Here is a 27,275-nt window from a genome sequence, read left to right on the forward strand (position 1 = left end):
CCCGTATTAAAATTCAATCGATCAAATCGCTTAATTGAATTCTTTAATCGAGCGAGAGGTCGAAGGATAATAATCCGACCGAAAGCTCTTAGTTTCTAGCGCGATATTCTGTATAAAGTTTTATTTTTAAAAATATTACTATAACTACGTAATTTGATTCATAAGTCTTGAATTAAAAATCGAGCGAGAGGTCGAAGGATAATAATCCGACCGAAAGCTCTTAGTTTCTAGCGCGATATTCTGTATAAAGTTTTATTTTTAAAAATATTACTATAACTACGTAATTTGATTCATAAGTCTTGAATTAAAAATATTGTATAAATATTACATAATCATACAGATTACATTATTACAGAGATATCGCAAATTTTTTATTGCATGTCGATTTTACATGTAAAACTACAGCTTATTAACTACATTCATATGCTTTTAAAATATTAATTTTAAATTAATATTTTACACTGCTCATAATTTTGCTTCGAATTTTCAAAGAGCAAAAGTCAAATTATATTTTTTCTTCATTAAATGTTTAATATATCTTGTAATAATATTTCTTTTAAATAGACAAAAATCATTTATCAAGCATCTTCTAAATCTTTTATAATTAAATATCTTTTACAAATCTTTTATAAATCTTTTTATATATGATTATATATGTTTTATATATATATATATATATATATATATATATAAAGTAATATAAAGATAATATAAATATTTAATTAACAGAGAGATAATATAAATAATTAATCGTATACTATAAACTTTGGTGTGGAAGAATCATAAATAGACGTATTATTCATGCATTTATGGAGCGAAAGAATCATGCAAGGAAATGCACATATGACTCGGGTCAGTTATAAACAAGTTTTTGCAATGCTAATAGTAACTGTTGTTCCTAATTAAATGGGTTACAGCTTTTATTTGTCGGTGATAAAAAATTACAATAAAAATCGCAATATCTTGATGAAGTTTACTAATGAATAAAGAACATTGAAATAGCAGTATTAAGTACTAATGCGCTATAAGCTGTATTTTTTAATAAATATTTATTAGATATAACGCAAATTACATTTTAATTAATTTATTATAACAAAAATAATAATAAAATAATAATCTTTTTGTAGTAAGTCATAATGCAACGTGTGTATGTAAATGCCGTTTATCAAATTATTCCAAGACGTAATGATTAAATACTTTATCATTTCACGTTTATATAATATTACAAAGGATAGTCAACAAAGAGATAAATAGAATTTAATTAAGTAATCGTTTTCTTTTTTCACTTTAGCTCAGAAAAATGTAAGTGCTTCAATTTCTTTTTATCTTGCAATTTGATTAAAATCATTTCTGACTGCAATTTCATTTCCGATTGTCTATAAAGTTAGTACGTGAACAGCACGAAACGCATGCAAAGATGCGCAGCTCCGATAGATTTATAAGATAAGACGATCCTCGTACATCCATGTCGAATACAGTAACTCAGATATAGAATAGGTGTTACGCAGGTATAAAAGCGTGATTCGGGCACGTCGAGGCTGTCAGTAAACGTGTAACAATTAGACGAACAATTTCCTTCTAACTGTGGTAGAATATACATCACAATCTATCAAATAATATTTTTAGCATAATAATATATACAGGCATATCGATTTACATCTAATATTTAAAAATTTCAGAGATTTAAAATTGTATCTTCCCAGAGAAGTTTGACATTTCAAACAATTTTTGAAAAATTGAAATTTAAAACTTGATAACTATAAGAAACTATAGAATTAATAATTGTAAATTATTTAAACGTTCAATCTCAGTCTGAATTTATATAACACCAACATTTTTTTTTTTAAACTATAGGCATATAAACAAGAAGAATATCGAGCGCGAATGACTGTGGACCAGGAGTCGATTTATAAATGCTCTTAAAATAACAATTTATAAAAATTTATTTGTTGAATTGTTGGTGAGAAATTTTTAGCAACGATTAGCGAATACGACGAGATGAATGGTGTAATAATTTATTTAGCAAAAATTGATTGTATATGTTCTCTATATTCTCTTTGAACCACCCAATGTAGGGTGCTGCTCGCGCTGAGTCAGTTCGGGGGTGTTAGTTAGTTATTATTTCTAGCCGCACGTCTGACGGCAGTCTGTCAGTTATCGCAAGTCAATGAGAGTACAAACAACATAGTTATCTTCGTAAACATTTGTAATACTTGATGTGAATTGATTAAATATTCGGAATTTACGCAAATGTAAACGTCTGAACAAGTGTTTAATGTAAATTATATAATATCAATGTGATTTTAATATAACATGTTAATTTACAAAACATAAATTAATATTTAAAAGATTTTATTCTAAAAACTATGTGTGTTTATAAACTATATGTGTACATATGTACATATATATATGTATATGTGTGTGTATATATATGTATATATATATTATATATATATGTATATATATATGTATGTATATATATATATATATATATATATATAAAATATTTTAATTAGCAAAGCTCTCAGAATTAAAATTAGTAACACAAAATATATTAAAATATATTAATTAAAATATTTAAAATTATTGCAGTAGATAAAGGTAATGGTTTTTGGAATAAAAACCATATAAATTAATTGTAAAACATTGAAAAATTTCAATAAATTTTTAAATATTATTGTGATATTCCTTATATATTGGTTATATAATACATAAAATAATAAATTCACGTAGTAAAAAAACAATTTTAATAAACAAATTTTTAGAGATATAAATGTGTTTAACTATAACATTCGCATTTAAATCATCAACATCTTGAAGATTACAGAATATATAAAACTTCGCGTTTATACTTTTATACGGATGCGTTTATACGGACTTTAAAGATTGGCATTCATTATCAAAGAATCATCCAGAGAAACTGTGAACACGCTATTTTTCCTGTATTCCGTCACTCAATTCTCGACGGACAAAATGAGAAAACGTGAGAATATGTACTGCAGGGAATCAACACGTTTTTGTGGAAGTCATATCGAATTAAAGAACAATCGCTCAATGGAAACGAATGACATTTTATGGACTGTCGAGCTGCGTCAGGCTATGGATCATAAACCTCATACATATATGAAATAGAAGAGATTGTGTATATTTTCCGACCTGAAGAAACGTTTCGGTGAATGAACTCGACGCGTTATTGCTGATATAAGACAAGATACGATGATGTCTATTAACAGCGATTCACGTATGCTTATTAGTGATCTGCAAAATATAATAGCCTGAACCGCAATACGTGTACTTAAATTTAAATTTTATACGAGAATACGAAAGCTATATATACGATCAGAATGACAGAATCCACATCCGACATGCCGGAAGAGAAGGAAGCCGCAAACATGTCACCCATCTGCGGTAAGCAACACTGTAAAGAGATGCGCAAGGACAAGTTACCCCCTTATCTTCGAGACAGAGGTATGTCGTATTTCTACACTCTAGAAAAGAAAATCCATTGAACTAAAAAAAGATATATTGTAATTGTCAATTCTATAAGCGAGAAACGGCCACAATTATATTCCGAATAGCACAATTAAATAGAATATTTAAATATATATTTTATTATATTACTAAACAATGACAAATAGATAAAGATCGTAATAATATTTTGATAAAATATTAATTTATATTTGTTTAAAACCAAAAGTATCAAAAAATTGAAGAGAGAATCAGTTTTTCTCTATCAAAATATATTGCATTATAAATCAATGTATTTTAATATTAGACAAGTGTCATTATACTTTGCATGAATAATTTTACACAAAAATGTATTAGTTGTTGCAAGAAAAGATAAAAATTGTAGTAAACTTAAAAAAAAATGTTTAATTATGAAAAACAGCGCAGTTTTAAAAAATGATTATTTCTATTAACATTATTTTTTTATTCACACACACACACATTTCGTTCTAAAAGCTTTAAATTTAGTATTGCACGTGCATGCTTTTCATTAAAACTTTGGCTCTTTCTCTTTCTCGTTTTAGCCTGAGCTCGTTTTCTTCGTTAAGAAAACATAGCTCAATCGGAGTAAGGATACAAGTGTAGGTATAATTCTATAGAATATATAAGAGAGCATGTACACTGCAGGAGCGTAAACGCTCGAATAGATCGATAAGCAAACCTTCTCGAGAGGTGCCTTGCGAATGTAAATTAGGTGCGATATATCGTCGTGTATGTGTGTATGTGTGTAATCGCCGAATGCAGATGGCTGTTCCGGCGCGAATTCGTAATCCGATAACTTGATTGCACGCGAACACGCGATCTCTTTCGAGCTGCAAAGTAGTGGAAAGGCCGCGAAATGATGTATACATCTCCACCGTCTGAATATGACCGGATTATGACAATTTTGGAATTCAGTTGGGCTACACTTTTACACAGCAAATACCTATATAAAATCGAGCGCCCATAATCAGGGCATTTTTTGCATCGCCCATATATTATATTTGCATGGAAAGAACTTTTATCTTGAAAGGTCTTAAGAAATAGGATTCTAAAATTTTCTCCATTAAGAAGAAATAGTACTTATCTTCTGACAGAAAAATAATTTATGTAAATTTTAATCTACCAAGAATATTGGAATAAAAAATTATTTATTTAATAGATTTAAAAAAGTTATAGAACATATAAAAAAATACACATAAAAGGAAAATAAGAATATATTATAAAATAGGATGAAAATTTAAAATATCAAAATGTAATTTTACAAAAAAATATAAAAATGTAATAAAAGAATACACAGTTTTATCTATGTAATTATTTTGCTAGAATACACATAAAATTTCTTGTTGTCAAATATAAATTTTTTTACGAATTATTTCTATTTTAAAGATTGCTATAGTTAAAAACATGATGAACATCTTAGCATCTAGACATATGAGTTTCTATCTTCTCTATAAATTATATTATTTTCTAATAATGCATATAAGAATGCAAAATAGTAATCACGTTTTTATTCCAGCCCGAACTTCAAATTTTATCTTAAAGCACTAAAAACAGATTATGTAGCCAGTTTGATTGAAATCCTTGTACGATTCACATTCACGTCTTTTTATTAGTTTTCCATCAGACACGTCAAGTCCTCGTCGTAACAAATCAACTCATTCGAGCTGTCTGAAGAAACAAGAACCTTGCCCCCTGATTTGCCCCTGACTTGCCCTCTGTATGCCCTCTTTATTGTTACACACGACATACACGCAAGAAATCTAAAAGCTCGAACGCATTTATTATTCTGCATTTGTGTATAAACAGCATCGCGTTAAACTTTATTGTCTTCTAAAACACCATATAACAAAAACATATGTAACATAAAAATCTAGATAATTTGCAATTAGCTAAACATGCAACGGCGTAAGATTTTTATTACTTCTCAGTCATCCTTCGCAGAGAGAGACTTAAACGATGCTTGACTCTTTCTTGATTTTATATTTTATTTCTTTGAAAGATAATTTTAATAAAATTCTTTCTTCCTTTTTCCTCTTTCTTTTTTCCTTTTTTTTTTTGATTTCTTAAAAAATAAGAAATTTATCTTATTTTTCCTTCTGTTTTTATTTTTCTATACATCTTTTTTTCCTTATTTTTTATTTTCTTCTTTTACTTTTTTGTTTATCATTCTCTTAATTTTCTTCTCCCTTCTGTTCTTTCTTTCTATTTTTCTTGTTTTTAACTTTTCTATTTAGATTTTCGTTTCTTCCTTTCTTTTTGATTGAAGGTTTCCAGGTGTTTTAGTTACATCAAAAGCGCCAATAAACTCACATGCGCTTAAATTCTAGCTCAAAATGCGACATGACAAATAGACATTAGTAGGGCATGTCTATCGCTTTCAGCCGGCATGTCTTCTTTCGAACATTCAGAATTGACACCTTTCGTGCGCGATTGGTCCGCGACGTATTTCGCGAAATACCTGCACGCATAAGCACCGCATACCAAGCCCTATATAAAGGAACGCGCGGATTCCAGCACAATTTCAATTGATATCTGATATCTGGGCAGCGTGGTACCATCGGGTGACAACTAGTCATTTTGAAAGTCGCCTTCGTCTGGAATCGGTTCTTGTACTTTAAACGCCATGCAAGTAGTTTCGTGGATATCGCGGATACTGAAAATTAAACAATGAGTTACGATTAACAAAATTGTCAAATTCTCAATTTAACAAAAATAGAAAGAAAAGTGTTAAATATTATTTTAAAAATAATAATACAGATATGAAAGAATTTTTCATAATTAATATAAAAATGTTTATGGATGTAACGGATTGAAATATAATTCCGCTTATATTAATATTTTTTCTAGTAAACGCACTGTAAAATATCAACTGATACTTTTTTCGCTATCCTTAATATTGCAGCATTAAAAATATTTTGAACAAAATGTTATTATCGACTCGAGCAGCTCGATACGCTGCTCTCATGGCTGAACCGGACGAACTCTATCCAGGTGTAAAAAGACGTTTAATTAGGATCTGTTTTTTATTTCTCGAATACAAATATTTTCTAATGTGTTTCAGAAAGAATACTCTATCCACGTAATACGAGAACTTTGCCAAAAATACCAGTGGTTGGCGGGCAACCTATTGAAGAAGAAACATGCATGGTAACCGTAAAAATGTATAATTTTTGTTATATAAAAGATAAAGAGAAAGACAAGAAAAGAGAGAGAATATAATAAAATTTTACACCTTTAAAAATCTCGTTAATTATATAATAACTCAATTTATAAAAATTAATTTACAAAAAAATGTATTTTTATGTGCTGTATTCGCTTCTATTACAGGCATTGAGAACGTTAGTGTTCGGTTCTTGCACGATCCCACCTAAAATCGAATGGACAAGGACCGGATTGACCTTACGACCGTATGGCCAGAGTTTGGCATTTGGATTGAGAACTCCTAGAAACACAACAAGAGGCCTCGTTTCTGCAGTGCAAGCCATCATGCTAAAGCATTTTTTGTTCAAATGCGACAGACAAGATTTACACGCAGGATCCGAAGCGTAAGTACCTTCAGAGACAGCACATACGTTATTCTATATCTTAGATATATGTATTTATAAAATTAGCCAAGTTACGAAAAGAGTCTTAAACTGTTTTGTAAAATAGAATACATTAAAGTAAAAAATATGACATTATATTATTGGGCAACTCTATATAAATAAAATTTTCGCATAAAATCGTGTAGCTCAATTCTAAAGAGAATTTCTTATGATCGCAGTCTATTGAAACCCTCATACGACCGACAGATCGAAGTATTGACGTCCGCGATATCGGAAATCATTTGGCGTTGCGCCGGTGGTTTCTCCGTTTCCACGTGTGCAAATGTTGTCAGCAACAGTGTGCCAAAGGCCGTGGTAGCTCTACCACAAGACACACCATACCTTCAACATAGTGTACAATATTTTCAAGACGGATTAACAGAAACGGTAGCTTACCTTTTTATAATTTTTTACGCCAATAATTAATTAATATTCCCGATAAATGATCAGAAAAACTGCATAACTTACAATTTAGTAAATTGCTTAGTTTTATTATAATATTTTTCTTTAAATTATTTGACTATTATGAATAGTACACTTTTTATATTAAAAATCAATAACAATATAAAATTTAAGTTAAAATTTAACTTAAAAATGACAAAATTAATATTTTTATTTAATGAAACAATTTAATTTAATTATGCACTGATGCATTTATCGCATAAAGGAGTAGTACAGTGAAATCTACGCTTTCTCGTATAATTAACGCGCGAGGAAACAGCGTTTGTTAAATTATAGCGCTAGTATTTCGCCAAGTGTGTTAAGAATACTTTCGAGATATATCTTTAGAATCGCGTGATTAACAATCTATTTTTTTATGATAATATTTCATATCAGATTCAAACTTACATATTCGCTGAAAGATTGCTTTGTATACTCTAGCTGCACCTCTTTGAATTCAACTCTCTGGAGGACCTTGAAATATTTATTAAGAGATACTTATATCTGGTGAGTATGTTTACGAGAGAAAACTAAAGTATGCTTGACGCATTAAATGTCATTATTTAATTAAAGAAATTATATACCATTTCTATATATCAAGCTCAAATCTTATAATTTCTTTTATCATTTTAATATGACTTTTTTATCAAACAAACTATCAATTTTTTGTATTAAAATAGATTTTTTTTTTTAATTAATTCAGAATTTATATATCATAAAAATATCTTTATTTACATATATTTAATTTTCAGTTTCATGACGAAGGCGGACCTGGTGCGAAGTTACTTTTATACAGCGCAGTGCTCTCGAGAGGCCTCTCAAAGTAAGACATTTTTTCTTATTTTTTTATTGCTATCATTTTATTTCAGATTGAAAATGAGTGGCTTTAGTCAGACAATTATAGACACGTTATTTCTATTAATGTATTTAAATATATACTTAATCAGAGTTCAGAATGATTTGGAAGATCCAAAGGCGTCGATTCTTGGTGCATGTTTAGAGGAAGGTCCAATTAGCGTCGTCATCTTTATTTTAACCGGTCGTGCTTCACCTCATGTCCACAATGGAGTACTTCACGTTGGAGATGAAAATACATATGTAAGTCCATTGTTTTATTAATTTAATTTTTTATCCATAAATATACATCTATAATTACATTTAGTGATATATAGATTATAACTTTTATGTGTCTAAAATCAATATAAAATTTCTATCAAAGATAGTCATAGCTCGCATAAAAGAAAATTATTGATAATCAATAATAAATATCAAAAATTTTTAATTTAATGTTATTAATCTAAAAGAGACTATTAATTTAATATTGATTTGCTAATAATGCAATTAATTTTAATTAAAATAAGGCCGTACCACAATGGGGTGTTCTTACGAGAAGCGAAGTGGGATTTTTAATACACGAAGGTGACGGCAATGTGAGCAAACAGCCGGGTTCTCGTTTGAAAACACCTAGTCTACCGATATGGATGACTCTCTGCCTTGGTCATCACGGTGTGCTCTTCAATACGAATCGAGAGTTACTGAGAAATTATCATGCAGAACGACGGTATATATATTTTATTTATTTTGCTCTATTTATTTCTTAATTTTTTTATTTTAATAATAATTTATTAATTTATTCTATTACACACAGTACACAATATCACTGTCGAAATATTATACATACATTTTTTATTTCTATTAGATATCACGTATAATCATTTCTATATAAAATGAAAAAAATTATATGCAGTTTATATATATATATGCAGTTTAGTTGAATATAAGAAATATTATATAGATTTTATGTTAAGAGAAGAGGGTGGTTGACAGAATCCACTTCTAAACTTTTAAACACGAACAAATAAATAGTATCCTTCCCACTTTTCCCTGAAAAATATCATTTATCCTCTCTTTGTACGTGTTAAAGTTTCGAGGTCCAATATTTTACCTGCGGTGGCAGTCACGCTACGTTGACGGTAGATACCAGGGCAAACGAAACTTCCGGGGTATCAGATGCTGCAACAATGGAAGTCGCAGATATCGCCGCAACACCGTTAGAGAAACTCATTCGATCCAAGTGAGTATATTATATAAAATAAAAATTAATTATTTTTAAAAATAAATTTCACGCTCTCTCTTCGCAGTTCTCTTCGAAAATTTTACATTTGATTCTGTGTCCTAAAAAAAATCTAAAGTACTACTTTGATGAATAATTTCATCATTGCGTGACATATCTGATTGCGTGGCACTTCAAACTTAATGTACAATAGAACATAGTTTAACTTAAAAAATTTCTTATTTCCTCAATTAGCTTTTACTATAAGAAAGAAAGATCTAAAATCACTATTGTTTTCTCAATTACGAAATAACCGCGCGATATTTACGAGATCATTCGAGCGTTACCTTGAACAATATAAAATTCAAGGTATCATCTCTTCCATTTACTATTTCACGCTGCGCTAAAGATGGCAGGATGCTCTCATACAATGGAACGGAACACCGGTGATGTAAAAAAATACGAAAAAATGACGATCAGTGTATTAAGCCGTGTAATCCGTGATGCTAATCGATCAGCACTCATCGATCGCTGCGCGTGCTTATCTCGGCAAAAGCTTCTTATCATTAATAATATTCAAGTATAGGTAGAAGTTATATGTGTCGCAATGTCGGGTATTGCATAATTTTACGCATATTATAAGATCAATCTTTGGCGCTTTCTTAGATAGCATAGCAGATATTTGTACGGTGGTCTCAAGAAGCATTGTTATTTTATAAAATAATATATACATTAATAGTCAATAAATGATTGTTAATATAACGAAATATCATTTTAGTTGTTGAGTTAACAATATGACAAAAGGCTATCATTGCAGAGATTGCGTATTTTGACAATTTCTTTTAAATTAAACGCACAATGCCCAAGTCCGATGACGGCATATCGATGCTTTCACACACACTATCGATAATATATAAAATGTAATCATTATTCAAACAAAAGAGAGAGCGTATTAAAAATAGCGCGCATTTCTAAGAAAAAAATTATTAAAATATCACTTGAATAAAACCAGTATTATTAATTTTGATAATGAACACTCAAAAATAAAATAAAATCTATTAGAAACGTTTATAGATGAAAACTTAATAAAGGTGAAAAGTAAAAGAAATATTAATAATAATCTTAAAAGCTTTTTATATGTGCATTTTATTAAATAAAAGTTATATTTAAAAAATATTATATAATTGATCAATCTTTTTACGTTTATATTGATAAAGTTTAGTTGATGATTTTTTTTATCAGATTATTGAAAGTGTTTTAAACATCGTAGCAATTACCCTATGTATATACATATGTATCATATAATATATATATTATATTTTATTATATATATATTATGATATAAGTTTAAAATGACCTAAATCCTTGACTAGATAGATCGAATATTCATACATCGATACTATTTAGTCAATGATTAATAAACTTTGATCAAAGTTACCACGCGATCGCGTGGAAAACGATACGCCTTCTTTGATTTTCATGCATGCAATATGTATCGCGATGCACTCATGTTGGGTAGACGATCATATGAAAATCGAATCAAAAGAAACTTTTTGGATTGATGTGTCGTGCTTCTCAATATCACAATAAAACTCCATACAAAACATTTTTGTAGAAAAATATCAACACACAGTAAATATATTATTTTATCAATATCCTAATTAAGAAAAATTATTGCATAAATAATTTTAAAATGTTTTGTAATCAAAAATAAAGAAAAAATCCATGTAATAATAAAAAATTAAAAAGAGTAGAATTATTTATAATAATCAGATAGAGCATATATATATATAAAATGGTCAAACGTTTGAAGACATTTACAATGATTGAGCATTTGCGAAAATACTTGATAAATTGCGTGCTCTGATCGTCAACTGATGGACTCACCGTTAGCGAGTCATTCTGCGTAAATCGCGCACAATAACAGAAACTGGTTCAAAGTGGAAAGGACTTAAGACGGTCCGATGTTTATTAACTGCAAGCACCGTGAATAATAAAAGACATTTTTCCCAATGGGGGGGAAAGAGAGGAAAATAAGAGGAGGAACGCCCGTAATTTCACAGATCGATGATCCGCGAAAGACGCGTCGCGATGCCATAAGCCATAAACGAAACGCGCTGCAGGTCTCGTTCCACTTGCCATCACGATTCTAACTCTTTCTCACGATATTAAATCGCAGGCTGTTAAAAGGAACGTGACATTCGACTGCACACTATGCCGAAAAAAATTGCGTACTCACGTAATTTTATTCACTATTCACCGTTGCTTGATTACGCGATTCTCTGTATTAGCAATTTCGTACTGCTTATGCTATTTTATTATTAAAGGACATTGAGAAATTAAGAGGGAGAAGAGGGAGACCATTAAGATGAAAGATGTTATAATATTGCGCCAGGTCAAGGAGTTTCAATTTGGATCATTATTGATAAAATTAGCTTCTATTAAACGAAATTGCTATATACAATTCATATTTTTCAAATTAAATGTCATCAATCAAGCTTATAGTCATGTTACTAAATTATAAGACTATTTTTAGTTTTTCTTTTCAAGTATCTTTATAAAAGTTCTTTTTTTCTCTCCCCCTCCCCTCTTATATATAGCTTATATAAATCAATTATATGTTTTTTCATTATTATATTTGATTCTTTTTCCTATTTTTTATTGTCCATTTTTTTCTCACATGCACTTTTCAATTTTTTATTTCTCAGGTGTTCTTCGAAGAAACTTAAAGAAAGGAAACACTCGCACTCCCATGCTCCGGGAAGGTCGAGGTAAGTCCCTGTAGGGTTCCAAAGATAGGGGTCAGTTATGTGTGCTCGTTCGAGCACACATGCATACGCATCACGTCCGTTCCCCCATCATATGTATATGAAAGCAAACACCTGTTCGCGGTGCGATTCAGGTGGACGTTTCTGTTGGCCACCGCGGTCCCCCCTTTCTGACACAATAGGGAGCCAGCCGACTTCCCGAGTGCCGCTCCGGCCGCTTTGCTCGACGGCTCCGTTTTATAGTAAAGAGTTCCACAGCCCTACAGCGTCGTAGTCGTAGCCGAGTTTGATATGAGATAGATCCAGGTCGATCACGATAGCGCACGGAGTGTGAAAATTGTGCGACGTATACCAAAATTAGTGCAGAAAGATCAAACAACTGAAATACATAAATAAAAGAAAGAATTTTGAAAGTCTCTAGAAAATAAAAAAATCTACAATCGCGTAAAAAAGTAAGTGATCTTCTAGAAAGTGATTCATTCAAAAAAATGTGAAGACCAAGAAGTAGATCGTGAACAAATAAGGGTTTAAATACAATTTTGTGGATGTTTTTAAATCATGGACAAAACTGCTGATTTTTTTATTTGAAAAATTTAATTGAAGAAGGATTAATCGATATATTTGTGATATAAAATTTGAAAAATGCATGCTTACGTTTGTTATGTAGTTTAAGAAACGTGAGTTAGAAGAGTGTCTGGTCGCGCCGATCGATAAAGACTATTGAGGGTGTACTCGTAATTCGTGTACCCTTGTGCTTTTCGTTGCAAGGGGTGGTGACTATAATCAAATGCATGGTGGAGAAAAGATTAACAATCCATGGGATTTACGTTACTAATGAAGAACTAGAGGTATCGAGAGATCTTTCATCTTCTCAAATAACGAAGTTGTAGATATATGGACAACGTGCTTCTTCCGAGTGCATTTTGTGGTGAGTACCATTTGTCTCTCAATTATTTATTATCACAATTTTTAATTTAATTTTGAAATACAATTGTTTGGAGAGAATGAGAGAAGCGCATTGTGTATAATTAATATCAATTAAATCTATGATAATAACGATTAACTATAAATTTTTTATCTTGTTTAATATCACTATCGAAATCTTTTATTATTATTTGAAAATACACTTCCTTAAAAAGAAAAAATATAATAATAATTTAATAAATTAATTATTTTATTTAAAAAATTAAAATATAAGAACAATAAAAATTATTAAAACAATAATACAGTAAAAAGAGAGTATACACTTCCTTGTATAAACATTTTCTTATGAAAATTTCTGCTTTTATATACATTAGAAAGTTTAATTAAACAAGAAAATATGATATAACATAATTAAGCACGATCATAAAAACAATAATTAAATATGATCTTAAATGTTGCCGAGTAAAATCACGATTATTAATTTTTCGAGGGATGATAAAATCACAGACTTTGATGCAAATAAAAAATCAGCAATTCAAATTATCAAACTGTCAATATCCACATAGATACCAATACTTTTATACAGTTATCTGTTGGAACCGAGGCCGGAGGCCTTTACGCCGGTTGCCCATCACGCGTTGCGTTTCAATTTACGGTCCGTGAATTTAAGCAGTACTGCGGCCCACATATAGCCAAAGTATCCGGTTGATATTTTTCATATAAATATAAATTCAATTTATTCATATAAGTATTTTTGCATAGATTTTCTTTCTACACTGATTTCTTTGTCCTATATTCTTTGTAGCCTTTCAACCATTTATGTCAAGTGACGTTAAAAACGTGCGAAGACATCAACGAACAATCATACAGAATATATTAGGCTTATAAAAGAATATTCTAGAGGGAAAGAAGCGGAACTGAGTCTTCGAAAAACTTTTAGCAGTAATCATTATAAATAGAGAGATTTATAACAGAAAAATTTTGTATAAGAGAGAAAATAATAATGTTGAGATAAAACTAAACTGAAAAGATTGTTACTTAAACAAATAACTCCGCAAATAAAAGAAAACATAATAACAATGAATGTTAATTAAAGTCACATTTAATACTAAATTAAATAAAGTATATATAAAAATGCACATTTTTTTATTTATATAAAATCAATGTGATTCACAAAAACATGCATATTCTCTTTTTTAATATATAACAGCTATTTTATATTCAACTCATATCTTACTTCAAGATATAAAAATTGAAATAAAAATTGAATTAGTAATAATAATAATTAATATTTGAATTTAAATAATGAAATGCTTCTATATTAAAATATACTAAACTTATTTATTTGCTATCAAATAGCATGAATGGCAAAATGTAAAGATAAATGTTGGTCGATCGCACTTTCTCGTACCAACAAGCTTGAAGAAATCTACTTCCGTTCTTGCCATTCAATTGTAAAAGGAAACGTTACGTCGTGTAATTTTATTAATATCTTAAACGCCAGGAATGTCGCCAATCTTTCGATATGACGTCGCTAAAAGATGCACTAGCACGAAAGGTGACAGTGCGAGGTGTCAAGACTTGTCTCCGGCGATAAATTGCACGAGTCATTCTAGCCCTGATAACGCGCAGTCCTACATAGCCGTAGCTCTACGTAATAAAGGAGTTTCTCTGCATGCTTTCTAACCACGCGTTATGCTCATGCTGCAGACACGTTTCGTCGTCGGACGAGGTGGTCATTTGTTCATAGCTTATATGTTCTTACACTCGTCTGCTAACTTGATGACAAATTTGACGTTACTTGCACATTACTAATAAATTGTTACGTTTAATGACATGTTCTTACGTCATCTTGTTGAACGCTAAAATATACGTTAATAGAAAATAAGCAATGCTTATGAAATTGTTATCTTTAAAAGATATCATTATTGTTTTTATTCTCTCATTCTCCTCCACAAGACATTAAAAAATATAAAATATATTTTAAAAAATGAATAAATAATATTCTGAGATTTGAAATATACTCTTAGTATTACAAATCTCGTTTCAATCAAGTTTTCACGACTGTAAATTTGCTTTCTCTTTTACCAAACTTACTATTTTCCAAATAATCTTGCAAAAAATTCTGATTTACTAATTATTTTGTCGATCGGAAATTAATAAAAAATCAATTAGATGATATAACACATTTTGTTATTTTTTTATTTTGCATTGTTTCGCTTAATTATAAGGGAGAATTAAATCTCATTTATTAAAAATGAAAAGGCGGAAAAGTCTACATTAAATGTACATATGAAAAGAAAGAAATGAATTACTGGAAAATTATATAATAAAAAATGACAAAGGAGTTCTACAAATTGTATTACATAAAATCTTTGCACTTTCGTGTTATTATATCACATGTACTTTGCGCCTTATGTGTCATTATAACATCAACATCATGGAAAATAAATCTTAATAGCAAATATGCATGTTAGATAAATTTGTTAAAATAATTTAATTACTTAATAATTATTGCAATATAATTGATATAAAATTTTATTACTAATTACAGTTAAAATATTTGACATTTTATCTTGAATAATAATGTAAAAAATGAAGTAATAAGCAAATTGTAATTAAAAATCTTTTTTTATAATTTTTCGCAAATATCTATACATACTTAACGCAAATATCTATACATACTTTACTTATACGCAAGGTCCCTTCACAAGAGAAGAAAAATTCCTAGACAAAAGAATCAAGAAAAATTCTATAATGATTCAGAGAAAGCAGATATAAGATACAGGAACGTAGGAAATATTATTTCTGCGAATATGATAAATCGAAATATTTTCTGAGAATCTTTATTTCCACGGTTCCATTAAAAGATTAAAAAGAACTTAGTTACGTAAACTTGAATTTCTCGTCCTTCTCATTTTCCATCATTGATTTTTATTCTTTTTTTTTACAGATGAACGGATCGACGAAATCGATGGACGATGATCTTGAATTGCCATGGGACGAAACGTATTAAAGATCTTGCTGCTCCTCTGTTGCATGCTGCGACCGCATGTCGGACAATGTAAGTCTTCTTGCATCAATTTCTTTCTCCACATATCTCTGTTTCTCTTCTCATTGCATCTTGCACATTTATGAAAATTGATAAAACAAAATCTACAGTGCTTTATAAGTCAAAAAATATATCACATATATTTCAGATTTTTTCTAGATTATTTTTTAAAAAAAGAAAATCTATATTTGATCTATAAAATCTAATTGCTTTATGAAAATATTATATTCTTTAAAATGTATATATAGTAAAGAGTTATATTCCAAAAGAATAGAATAGAATTATATAAATAGAATTGAAATATGTGTACCTGATTCAACAATTTTTTTATTATTATTAGTATTACCGTGCTTATATCCCTTTTTCTCTGCTTCTTTTTCTCGAATAAAAATACAATAATTGGAAAAGTTTGTTGAAAGATAGAATGGATAAACTTACAATTTATAAGTCCATCTAAGCTATATGAAATAAACTTTACAAATTATATGCTTATTTATTTGTTCTCTCGCGCTAAACCTTCCTTAGATTTATTTTTGTCTGTACTGTAACCGCGTTCAGTAAACGCATTAACGCATTACGTCTTTTTGCATAAACTGAGCGGAAAATGCAGTTTTATATTTGCATTAGTCGCACGTTTGCGGATATTTTTGCGCACGATCGAACGACGTTCGACTTTTGGTCCTCGTCTATGGCAGGAAAGGAGTTTGCGAAAGACAGCGCCGTAACGCTGCGATATGCCACGAGTTCACGACCGGAACTTCGCTCCACGGAAGCGCGCATATCTACCCTCTCGTACACGCATTAAACAGCCGACGCGTATTCGTCTATGCGTCCGATACATGTCCTTCCAGCATCTGAATTTTTGTCGATCAACCGGGAAGAACGAATGATCACTAAATGACATAATCAAACTTTTGTCAAATGAATGATTTCACAATCAAATTTCGAAATGTCCCTTCCAATAAAAAAAGATTATTATTTTTTTCGATTAAGAAATAATTTTATTGCAATAATGATATGGAAATGTCCAATTACGCTCATATTATAAATCCATAGAACCGCTAGCCAAGTTCTGTTCTTTTCGATTTTATCTTTAATTTTATTATTTTTGTTCATTATATGCTCGTTATTGAGATAATAAAAGAATCTGAAAAAGAGCTCCATACCACAAAATATTAAATCATTGCTGTTTCGGTCTTCGGAATATTATACGTATGATTATATAGTAATCGATCAACATTATGCATAAATCGGACTTTGAGATCTCTCTGACGATAACTATGACAGCCAAACGAGATGTAAAAGTGGCTGTTGTGATTTATGTTGGCATTAAAACAACTAAAGCTGTTGTTAGGCACAAACAGCCTCCCTTATATGCATTTTATGCAATGTTCTTTATCCGGTTATTACATATAATAATAGTACGAACATATGAAAATATGTATTTATTTCATTATGTGCCAATATGATAATTATATATTCTTTATTTTACAAACTTTCTTCAATAACATTAAATTTATTTAATTTTAAAATAAAAATAATTTTTTAGAAAAAAAATATAAAATGTTAATTGAATTTGCACAAAATCTTTAACTTTTTTGCAAAAAAAAAAATATATATTGTATTTCGAAAGAATTTCAAGAAAATTTCTTTTCACATATAATTTCATTTCTAAGCCATTTTAGTTCAAAATAATATTTAAATCTTTTTTTTTGGAAAAATTTATTCTCGATTTTCTACTACGCTCTAAATTACAAAGTTACGTTATGTTTACGGTAAACTTAATCGCATTACGCAACTGCAACGTTCCTGGAATGCACATATTTGTGCAGGATCGTTTGAAGTCATTAAAACATCCGCAAGTAATAACTGGACAATGAGTGTTACAAGATAGTAGTAGTACACATTAACAGCATATATAAGTATTACTATGCAACTACTATTACAAGTAGCGATAGAACTATCTTCTTGCATATTATTTGTGCTTAAAACACAAGAATAAATGCATTTTTGTCGTTGAGAATTTCATAAAATAAACATTATACGATAGCACGATGCTTATTTTGTGAAGTAATTTTAGAAACACTAAAATATTAATAAATATTCGATAATTAACTTTAACGTGTATCTAGAGAAAAGAGAGTGTGCTTCTCTTCATATGTATATATTATACATATATTTCTGTTAAATATTTTAACTTAATTTCTTTAACAAATTATGCGTTTTCCTGCAAATAAGACTATAAAATCGAAACCGATATTCTTGAGATTATTCTCACAAATATTTTTTATCAACAATTATTCTATAATATATTAATTAATCAATGATAATAAAATAATAATAATAATAAAACTGTATGTTTTCTTAAGTACATTATTTTTTTATTGCAATTATTAGATTTTATTGCACACACACAATTGATTAAAATAATTATATGTTAAAGTAAACCTTTATATTAAATATATATTATATATTTATCAATAATTAGTCGCACGATTGTATTTGCATTGATCTTATATACCGTTAGAACGAAAGTCCAGATATAGTTTCTCACAAGATCATTGTCCCACGGTCCTTTCATCATCGCTGCGATCCGAAACTTGTAGCCCATTGAATTTTGTGCAATCCATTGAAAACCGGTTATCCGATTTCGACAGGAAACTGCAGTAACCCCAACGGCATTTATCCGATATTATTTCTATTGTAAGCGATTATTTTTTTGAGCAATTTTTCTCTTTCTCAGAACAGTACACGCATTCAAATTCAAATAATAAAATGATACTTATTTTATAAAATTTAAATATTGTTTTATTAATATGTATCTGTTTTAATTTTATATTTTAATAAATACATTTCTTTAAATATTATAAGAATTCAGAAGATATCTATAATTTTCAAAAGTTTTATATGTTCTAAAAAATGAAAAATTTCTAACAGCATTAAATTATAATTATATCAAGAAAAATTATATCAATAAAAAAAGTACATATATGTATATAGAATAGAAATAATCTTAATTCCAAAGATAATTGTTTTTTATAATAAATTTATAGATCTATAATATTATTTCTTTTTGTATTAATGATAAGATGATTCCACTGCTTTCACCTCATTCAAGAAACCAACTCCTTTTACTTACAGTAATGCTTGAGTAATTTCTGGTTCAACGTACAGACTACGCACATTATTATTTTGTAATGTATGCCGACAATCGCTCGATTTTTTTCCTTTTTGCAGTAATTCAAGACAAGCGATGCTTCCTGGAGAACGGAGCCACCGCGGCGCACCTTTTCGTCAGCGAGGATCTGCCTGTCGGCGGCACTGTTGGAGTTCTCGGGGTAGTGGGTGACCCTGACTTACAAGGTGACATCGAACTGAGCTTGCAGGAGCACGATAGCCCCGTCGCATTCTCATCTTATTCAAAGAACTTGACTCTCATTAGACCGCTAGATAAGGAGGGCATCGAGGGACCAGCAAGTGTCTACATCAACGTTATCTGCGAGAAGAAACACACTTTGGATCCAGTAAGACGAATTTCTCCACCTTTATTGAATGACGACTACTATTCTATGTTTTTTTAATTTTTGGTATCATTTATTAAACAATTTTTTTTAATTTAAAGGGATTTATCATACCAGTGAACATTCGGGTAACCGACGCAAATGATAATTCACCGCAATTTGTAAATGCACCTTATGTGTTGAATATTTCTGAGGTGAGAAGACTTTTAATATTTTTAATATTTTAATATTTTCGTTGTCCTTTGACTTTTTTGTGAATATCTCAGGTTACCGTCCTCGGAACGAGAGTCCTACAAGGAGTCCGAGCTGTCGATGCTGATCAACCAGGACCATATTCTACTGTGCAATATGCAGTTTTACCAGGAATTTATTCGGTAAATTTTATAAACATCTATTATATACACAATTATTAAATTATTTATCTCGTTAATTTTTATTAATTAGTTTTATATTTTTCTGAATTTATTATATAGTTATAATATTTCTCTCAACTTTTTTATTACTTATCTCGCTATTAATTTATTTCGTTAATAATAATTTTATTCATAAAAAATACAGATTATGTAAAGTTAAACGAATAATTTTTACTTTTATGCACAGGACTACTTTGTTTTCGTAAACGCTTTGGAAGGCACTCTCGTATTAAGAAAATCGCTAGATTACGAGACTCTCACCAACTTTTCCGTTGGTATCCGCGCTCAAGTAAGTTTTTTTTGCCTGTATTATTAAATAAATTAAAATTAATAGACATACATGCAATACATGCAACTTTCAGACTTTATTATCATTTTATAGCTTTCATATAGATTACATTACACAAAAAGCAAATATGTATCTATTATATAAATATTTCTTTTTCTCAAATACAAATGATATAATATGATTTAGATTGGATGATTGACCTGATAAAATCGAGTAAAAAGTGTCCTTTTTATAGAATTTAAAGTATTGTAAGTGGATCGCGAGATATATAGGCATGAATAAATCGATTTAAATAAATTGATTTAAATAAGCCATGCGTATCGACACGCAACACTGAACAGGTAAAGATTATAAAGAATCTTGATCGAAAGAGAGAGAACTTTTTGTAGTTCTCACGCTTGCAGCCGTACTGCGACAATAAAAGCCAAAAAAACGTTTTTCTCTCTCAATACAATTATATAATTGTATAAAATAATGCTAATTTTAACTAAAATTTAATACCAGCAATGATTTTTGTTTTTATAGGACCAAGGTAGTCCACCACGTTCGTCGACAACAACGTTATACGTTAACGTTATCGATGCCGACGATCAGAATCCAGCTTTTTTGAATGATCAATACAAGATCGCCGTACCCCGTCAAATAAAGGGGGTAAGATTGACTTATTTTCTTGTAGAAAATTTTATTTCAGTCAGATTCGATTTTATTTAATAAAAGATACGAATTAAAGAAACATATTTGATTAGTTTAATTATTATTTTTCATTATGATATATACAGATACACATATTATATATATTATTTTATGTTAAATATTTAATAAATAAAAAAATAAGAAATAAAGGTATGATGAAAAAAATAGAGAAAGAGAGAGAGAGACCTAAAGAAAAAGGAAATAAGAATTTAATGCGAATTAATTTAATTTACTAATTCTTAGAGAAGAACATTAAAAGTGACTCCTGTCGCGATAAAAGCCGTAGATCAAGATGTTGGAATAAATGCGCCAGTACGATATACCATTCAAGGTGGAATCTTACCCTTTCTGGATTTAAATCCTGAGATTGCTGAAATCGTCATAATACGATCATTACAGGATCACGAGCTAATGACACCAGCGACTCTTGTCATTAAGGTAGAAACATTAACATTGGATGTACAATTTAATCAAATACTTGACATATATAAAGATAGAATAACGATGAAATATTGTTTGTTAAATAGGCTACTCAAGTGAATAATCCAGATAGATATGCTCTTGCCACAGTCATCGTATCGCGAGAAGATGGTTATGGGGTTGGACCAACAGCAGGTATATAAATATATATTAATTATTTTTCTTGAAATTATTTTCTTACTATTGCTCATACATTTATTTTATTTAAATGTGTAATAATTTATCACATAATTAGTTATTAATTATCATTATCTAATCATTAAAATGAATTGGTTTTGCAATCAATTCGTTACACATTATTAAATAATTAAATAAATGCGATATAAGCTCATTAACTATATATTCTTCATCCAAAATTTAAATTATATATACATCGTTTCGTATGCAAAGTACATAAAAGATGCAAAATGTCAAATGTCACAAAAGGTCAAAATGTAATACAAAATACATAAAAGGTAAAAATAATGCTTAATCGAATCGAACTGTGTCGATTTGAGAACATATCTTATATCAGATCAAAATAATGCTTATTTTACGTATGCTAGGTGGTCGATTACCCGTGAAATTCGTGCTAAAGGATCATCAAACGAGCGTACCGGAGGATACGCCGTCTGGAAGCGTCCTTTTAACGACAGGAGTCAACAAAGCCGATCTTGTAAGTAGTATAAAAATTCACTTTAACGATAAGAATGCAAATAAACCGTGACATAGCAGCGTAGTATCCTAGCATTTAATCCTAGGATTTAAGATTTTGGCTGGTGGGTGCGACCGAGGACCTGGAGAGATTCTCGATCACTAATTCTGGCGAGTTGATCCTCAAAGGTAATTTGGATTACGAGCGACGAGTCCAGCATAATTTCCTAGTTCACGTCACAGATGGATTTCATGTATGTCCTTTTAACATTTTTAAATTATCTCTATGTATAATATACATATACATATATGTGAATATTTTTTTTTAGAATGATACGTCACGAGTAAACATTTCGGTCGAAGACGTGAATGAATGGGAACCTCGATTTCGATATACCCGCTATGAATTTCACGCTCCTTCTGCGAGAGAAGGTTCTGTCGTTGGTAAGTTTTCTCTTTATTGTATTAAACATTGACCCAACTTTCTACTGCACGATATTTCAAAAGTATAACTTTTCAGGACGATTGGAAGCAGCTGACGGCGATAGAGGCGATAAAGTCAGCTTATCTCTCAGAGGACAAGATGCGAGGTATAAATTATATATTTAATGAAAGCAATGTCATATGAGAAAGTAATATACATCACACCTACATAAAAATTTTATACTTTAAATATAAGATGTTTAATATAAATATATAAATCCTAAAAAATAAAATCTTTTTTACTCCAATAAAATACATATCTATTTATCTATTCTTTACGAAATAATTATTTAATTATTTTTAATTTAATTATATTATTCGTTCTTTCAGGTCTTTCGAGATTAAAGATAACGGAGAATTGGTGCTACGATCGCCAGGTTCATTTAACGGATCTGTGGCTCGATTTATGGCGGTAGCTTCTGATACCGGAAAACCGTCCAAGTATTTATACATTTTTCTGTGATTATTTAATTCAACGTTAAAATGGTTACTCCAGATATTAATCTGTATCTGTCTACAATTTTTCTAGATACAGTATGATCCCGGTGATCGTACATATACCAAATAGCGGCTCGTTGCCGATCGCTGCGAGAGCTGCACCTGCTTGGCTCGGAAGCAGTGTGCTATTAGTTGCAATCTTCGGTGCAGTTTTGGGTCTTCTTGGAGTCGTCATACTCATCCTCATCCTTTATATTTACAAGCAGTGAGTAAACTTATCGACTATAAATTCGAACCAATTTGTAACTATATTATGATAAAAATATATAATAATATTAATTATATTACATATATATGTAAGAAAAAAAAATATATATATATATTCGTATTTATATAATAAAAGTATTAGAGATTTGAAAATTGTTATTAAGTTAATAGAAATTTAAAGAGCTTTTTAAATTTCTTTTTTCTTTTTTTAAGCAAAAGACCCAAAAGCGGTGGTTCAGTCAGTTCTGTAGGTACGGGATATCGTGAGAAATCACCAGTTCCCTCGGCTCTGAGCCCGACGCCGCAAGTACTAGGTGCCAATCTTCTTCAGGATACTTTAGAAGGTCCACGAAATCGACGTCACGATAACGACAGTGAGAATGATAATGGTAGCCGTAACGATATCGATAATCCTGTCTTCGGAGAAATCAATGAAAGCTCATACGGCGCTACGATTAAAAGTATGTTCTTATATAAATATAATTAAGACAATATTGAGCAATATCTTGTCTATTCTTCAACATGTGTTTGGCATAATTTAATGCAATTTACTTTATTTTCATTTTTTAGCTTTTATTTTTTACGCGCGATTTTTATATCTATTAAAATAATAAAAATCAAATTCAGTTGCTGAATAAGCTTTCTTCAAAAAATTTACCAACTACTTTTTTTCTGAAATTCTTCGTAAGATCACATTTTTTACGTCGAACATTTATGACACTCAACTTCTTTCTTATCTTACGTTATAGATATAGCATCAGCGAGACAATTACCATTATATACTAGACATAAAGTGGCACCCGCCCCGAATCCGCCAACTTTATCAGCTACTTCGAATATCCCCAATATTGGCGGACTAGTGCAGAATATGAACGACTTGAGTGCTAGGACCAATTTAGATGCTGGATCCCATGATTCCTCGAATTATTCGGGAGATCCTCCAGACTCCTTGGTGCCAGCGTGGCCTGCTAATTCAGCGTTGCCAAGAATTAAAAAATTGTCCTGGGACGATGACGATAGGGTAATTATCTCGCAAATAAATCCTTCATTTAAAAAAAATTAATTTCACATTAAATAGTAAATTTAAAAAAATATTTTTTAAATTAATTTTTATATGCTTAGAGGGATATTGCAGGACTTTTTTTTAATTGTTAAAAGAAGCATTTAGCTTAAACAAACTTTCCTAAAAGGTAGCACAACTGAAACAACTGTTAAAAGATATTTAACTTAAATAATTAAAATGGAGCATTTCTCTCCTTTTCTCTCCTGCTTATTACTTCTTATATAAGCGATTTATTTATTTTTATAAATAATATATAATATATATAAAATATATTTTTAAAAAATTAATCCAAGTTTATTCGGAGAAGTACAAATATATTATGCAATGCTAGAGAATAAATAAATTGGAGAACAATAGAGATAGAAGCATTCATCGTTTTCCAGACCGTGGACAGCGTTGAGGTCGCGGCGGAAACACGAACCGGAGACAATCAAGCTGGCAACGAGAGGCTCAATCTCACCGTGTATTTTTAATGATCATTTATTATGTAAATGGGACGATATCGACGACGGAAGACTGTCGTAAGCGCTGTTCAACCAATCTAGTTAAATAAAATTTCGTTGATGTCGAAATTATCTGTGAATGAACTTCGATGCATCGCAATGCGATGTGACCTTACACGCGTATTCGGTCCACGGAACATCTGTGTTATCCTGCATTAACTCGCATCATCCTGAACGGATTATATCAGTTATCTGCTCGACGCGACATCGATCTCCGATTGCGAAAAAAAAGTAATTATTAAAAAATTGCTGGAAATCAGACGGAGAAATCGTACAGAGAACGCAAAAAATTTAACGTTAAATATTAAAATGAAAAGGAGAAGAAAGCCGAAAAATGACGGTAAAGATCTGACTGAGGCAAGTAAACATTATTAAATTTAGATATAATAAAATTTTCTCTTTTTTTGTAATTATATTATTAATACTTATAAGAAAGAACTAAATTTTTTAAGAGTGTTATATATACTTTTATTGCTTTGTTAATAAAATATTAATATGCTATATTTGTAACTTTTTATATATAAAAAAACAGTGTTTTTACGCTTATTATTCTACATTTAAGCTATCACAAATTTCTAAACCACAAAATCTTTACTTTGTCAGGATTATTTGAAGAAACATTCTCTCTCAAAGTGAAGATGCTACGAAGAAGACTCGTTATAATATATAAGAAAATAGATTGCAATTTGCGTAAATCGCATAGTGATACGAGAAAGTACGATAGTTGATTATATAAAAGTCGCTATTATATTAAGTGGTCGATGAAGTTATTATGTTCGCACTTTGTTGAAGCCACAGATATTCGAATACATAAAAGAAACTGGGTCAGTGGGTCGATCTTAACGAGTATTTATTACAACGAGTAAACGAATGAACATTCACGCAAGACTTGAAATTTATGAAAATTTTTGTCGGAGACAAAACGACAACGTCAAACTAATATTGCAAAAGTGCATTTCATAGCAAAGCGTATAATAAATCGATTTTTAGCAGTATTATCTTTAATATCTTTTTACATTTTAAATTGTTTCATTGTAAGTAAGCAGTCTTTCAACATAAAAATTAATTTTTATATCAATTGTGCGATAGTAACAGTAAGTTACTTTTAATATAAAAATGTTTAAAAATTTTAAATTTATTAAATATGGCATCAAAAGAAAAGTCAGCAAACCAATTCGAAATATTTACAGTAATTTCAATAACTGATTTTTTAATATAAAAATTGTTTTATATTTGCTACCATACTTATTATTAAGCGAAAACATAAATAATCAAATTGTTCTATTAATGTGTGTATAACTGATGTGTTTCATAATACTTCATTATGCAAAATACATTTATTTCATCGACATTCGGCGAATAAGACTACCGTCACGATCGGTGGCTCATTAAATCGCATCTTACATGGGTTTGCCGAAGAAAGTGACTTGACTTCTAAGGTGGGGAGAAAGTGACCCAGAGAGGTCTGGGCTACGACTCCGGCATCATCCAATCTTTTCTTCTCAGTCGTCTGTGACAAACGATTGGGTGTGGAATACTGTCGTGATATCAAGTCAATTATTTCATGCGAGTCATGTGAGTGAAGGTATTTACATTTTCCAGTAGATATTCTGCGCTTATCCTTTTAAAATATCCAAATGCAACTATGAAGAAATTTGTTGTGCACTTTCAATTTTGAAAATTTCGCGATCCTGACTTATGTATAAATATAAAATGTGCAATTAATATAAATATATATATCTTTTAATAATATATATTCTTCACTAAGAAATAAAAGATTTTTCTAATTAACATGTAAATTAAAATTAAATTTTTTTAAAAGTTTATTAAAATCTTAATGTAAAATAAAAATATTCTTTTCTTTATTAAGTTTTTTTGATAACATTTTGACATTTTCTATAGTGCATATATATTTGATTTAAAAAATATTAGATATTAAATAAAAGATATTAGATGTTATGACACAATTGCACTCTAATTATACGCACAGGAGTTCAAATCTATTTATACGTGTTGAACTTTCAAGGCTAAACTACTACGTTGCTGGTCATTTTCATAAATGGTGCTCATGAAAAAGAATTGTGAAACAGTCAATCGTCTACCGTTTCCGGTAGACGATTGACTGTTCCGGATTCATTATGCCGTATTACCTTTTCTAATTCCGTTCATTACGCATCAGTT

General features: G+C 29.9%; 2 protein-coding genes across 3 annotated transcripts; both read left to right on the forward strand.

The window, feature by feature from the left end:
• Positions 1–2,245: 2,245 nt before the first annotated feature.
• On the forward strand, positions 2,246–12,417 carry LOC145941883 (inactive ubiquitin carboxyl-terminal hydrolase MINDY-4B). 2 transcript variants are annotated; one of them, XM_083048268.1, is made up of 11 exons: positions 2,246–2,277; positions 2,821–3,468; positions 6,551–6,636; positions 6,817–7,034; positions 7,253–7,460; positions 7,956–8,021; positions 8,267–8,337; positions 8,462–8,612; positions 8,876–9,075; positions 9,439–9,588; positions 9,977–10,582. In XM_083048268.1, the coding sequence occupies exons 2-11, from the start codon at positions 3,345–3,347 to the stop codon at positions 10,020–10,022; spliced, it is 1,320 nt and encodes a 439-aa protein (XP_082904394.1). In that variant the 5' UTR covers positions 2,246–2,277; positions 2,821–3,344; the 3' UTR covers positions 10,023–10,582. The 2 variants fall into 2 exon arrangements, with proteins under 2 accessions (XP_082904394.1, XP_082904395.1); XM_083048269.1 differs by lacking the exons at positions 2,246–2,277; positions 2,821–3,468; positions 9,977–10,582 and adding exons at positions 6,360–6,480; positions 12,276–12,417.
• Positions 12,418–12,521: 104 nt separating this feature from the next.
• On the forward strand, positions 12,522–26,019 carry Cad96cb (protocadherin Fat 4-like Cad96Ca). The gene is made up of 19 exons (XM_083048267.1): positions 12,522–13,263; positions 16,213–16,323; positions 19,549–19,835; positions 19,934–20,026; positions 20,099–20,206; positions 20,433–20,534; positions 21,060–21,185; positions 21,471–21,665; positions 21,755–21,842; positions 22,253–22,362; positions 22,448–22,594; positions 22,670–22,784; positions 22,861–22,930; positions 23,154–23,264; positions 23,353–23,526; positions 23,742–23,989; positions 24,278–24,549; positions 24,975–25,451; positions 25,698–26,019. The coding sequence occupies exons 2-18, from the start codon at positions 16,257–16,259 to the stop codon at positions 25,062–25,064; spliced, it is 2,403 nt and encodes an 800-aa protein (XP_082904393.1). The 5' UTR covers positions 12,522–13,263; positions 16,213–16,256; the 3' UTR covers positions 25,065–25,451; positions 25,698–26,019.
• The last annotated feature ends 1,256 nt before the right edge of the window (positions 26,020–27,275 follow it).

The sequence above is a fragment of the Prenolepis imparis genome, unplaced genomic scaffold, assembly GCF_030444845.1.
Source record: "Prenolepis imparis isolate NDT839.2.m4 unplaced genomic scaffold, iyPreImpa1.0 SCAF_10, whole genome shotgun sequence".
In the NCBI taxonomy this organism is placed as follows: Eukaryota; Metazoa; Arthropoda; class Insecta; order Hymenoptera; family Formicidae; genus Prenolepis; species Prenolepis imparis.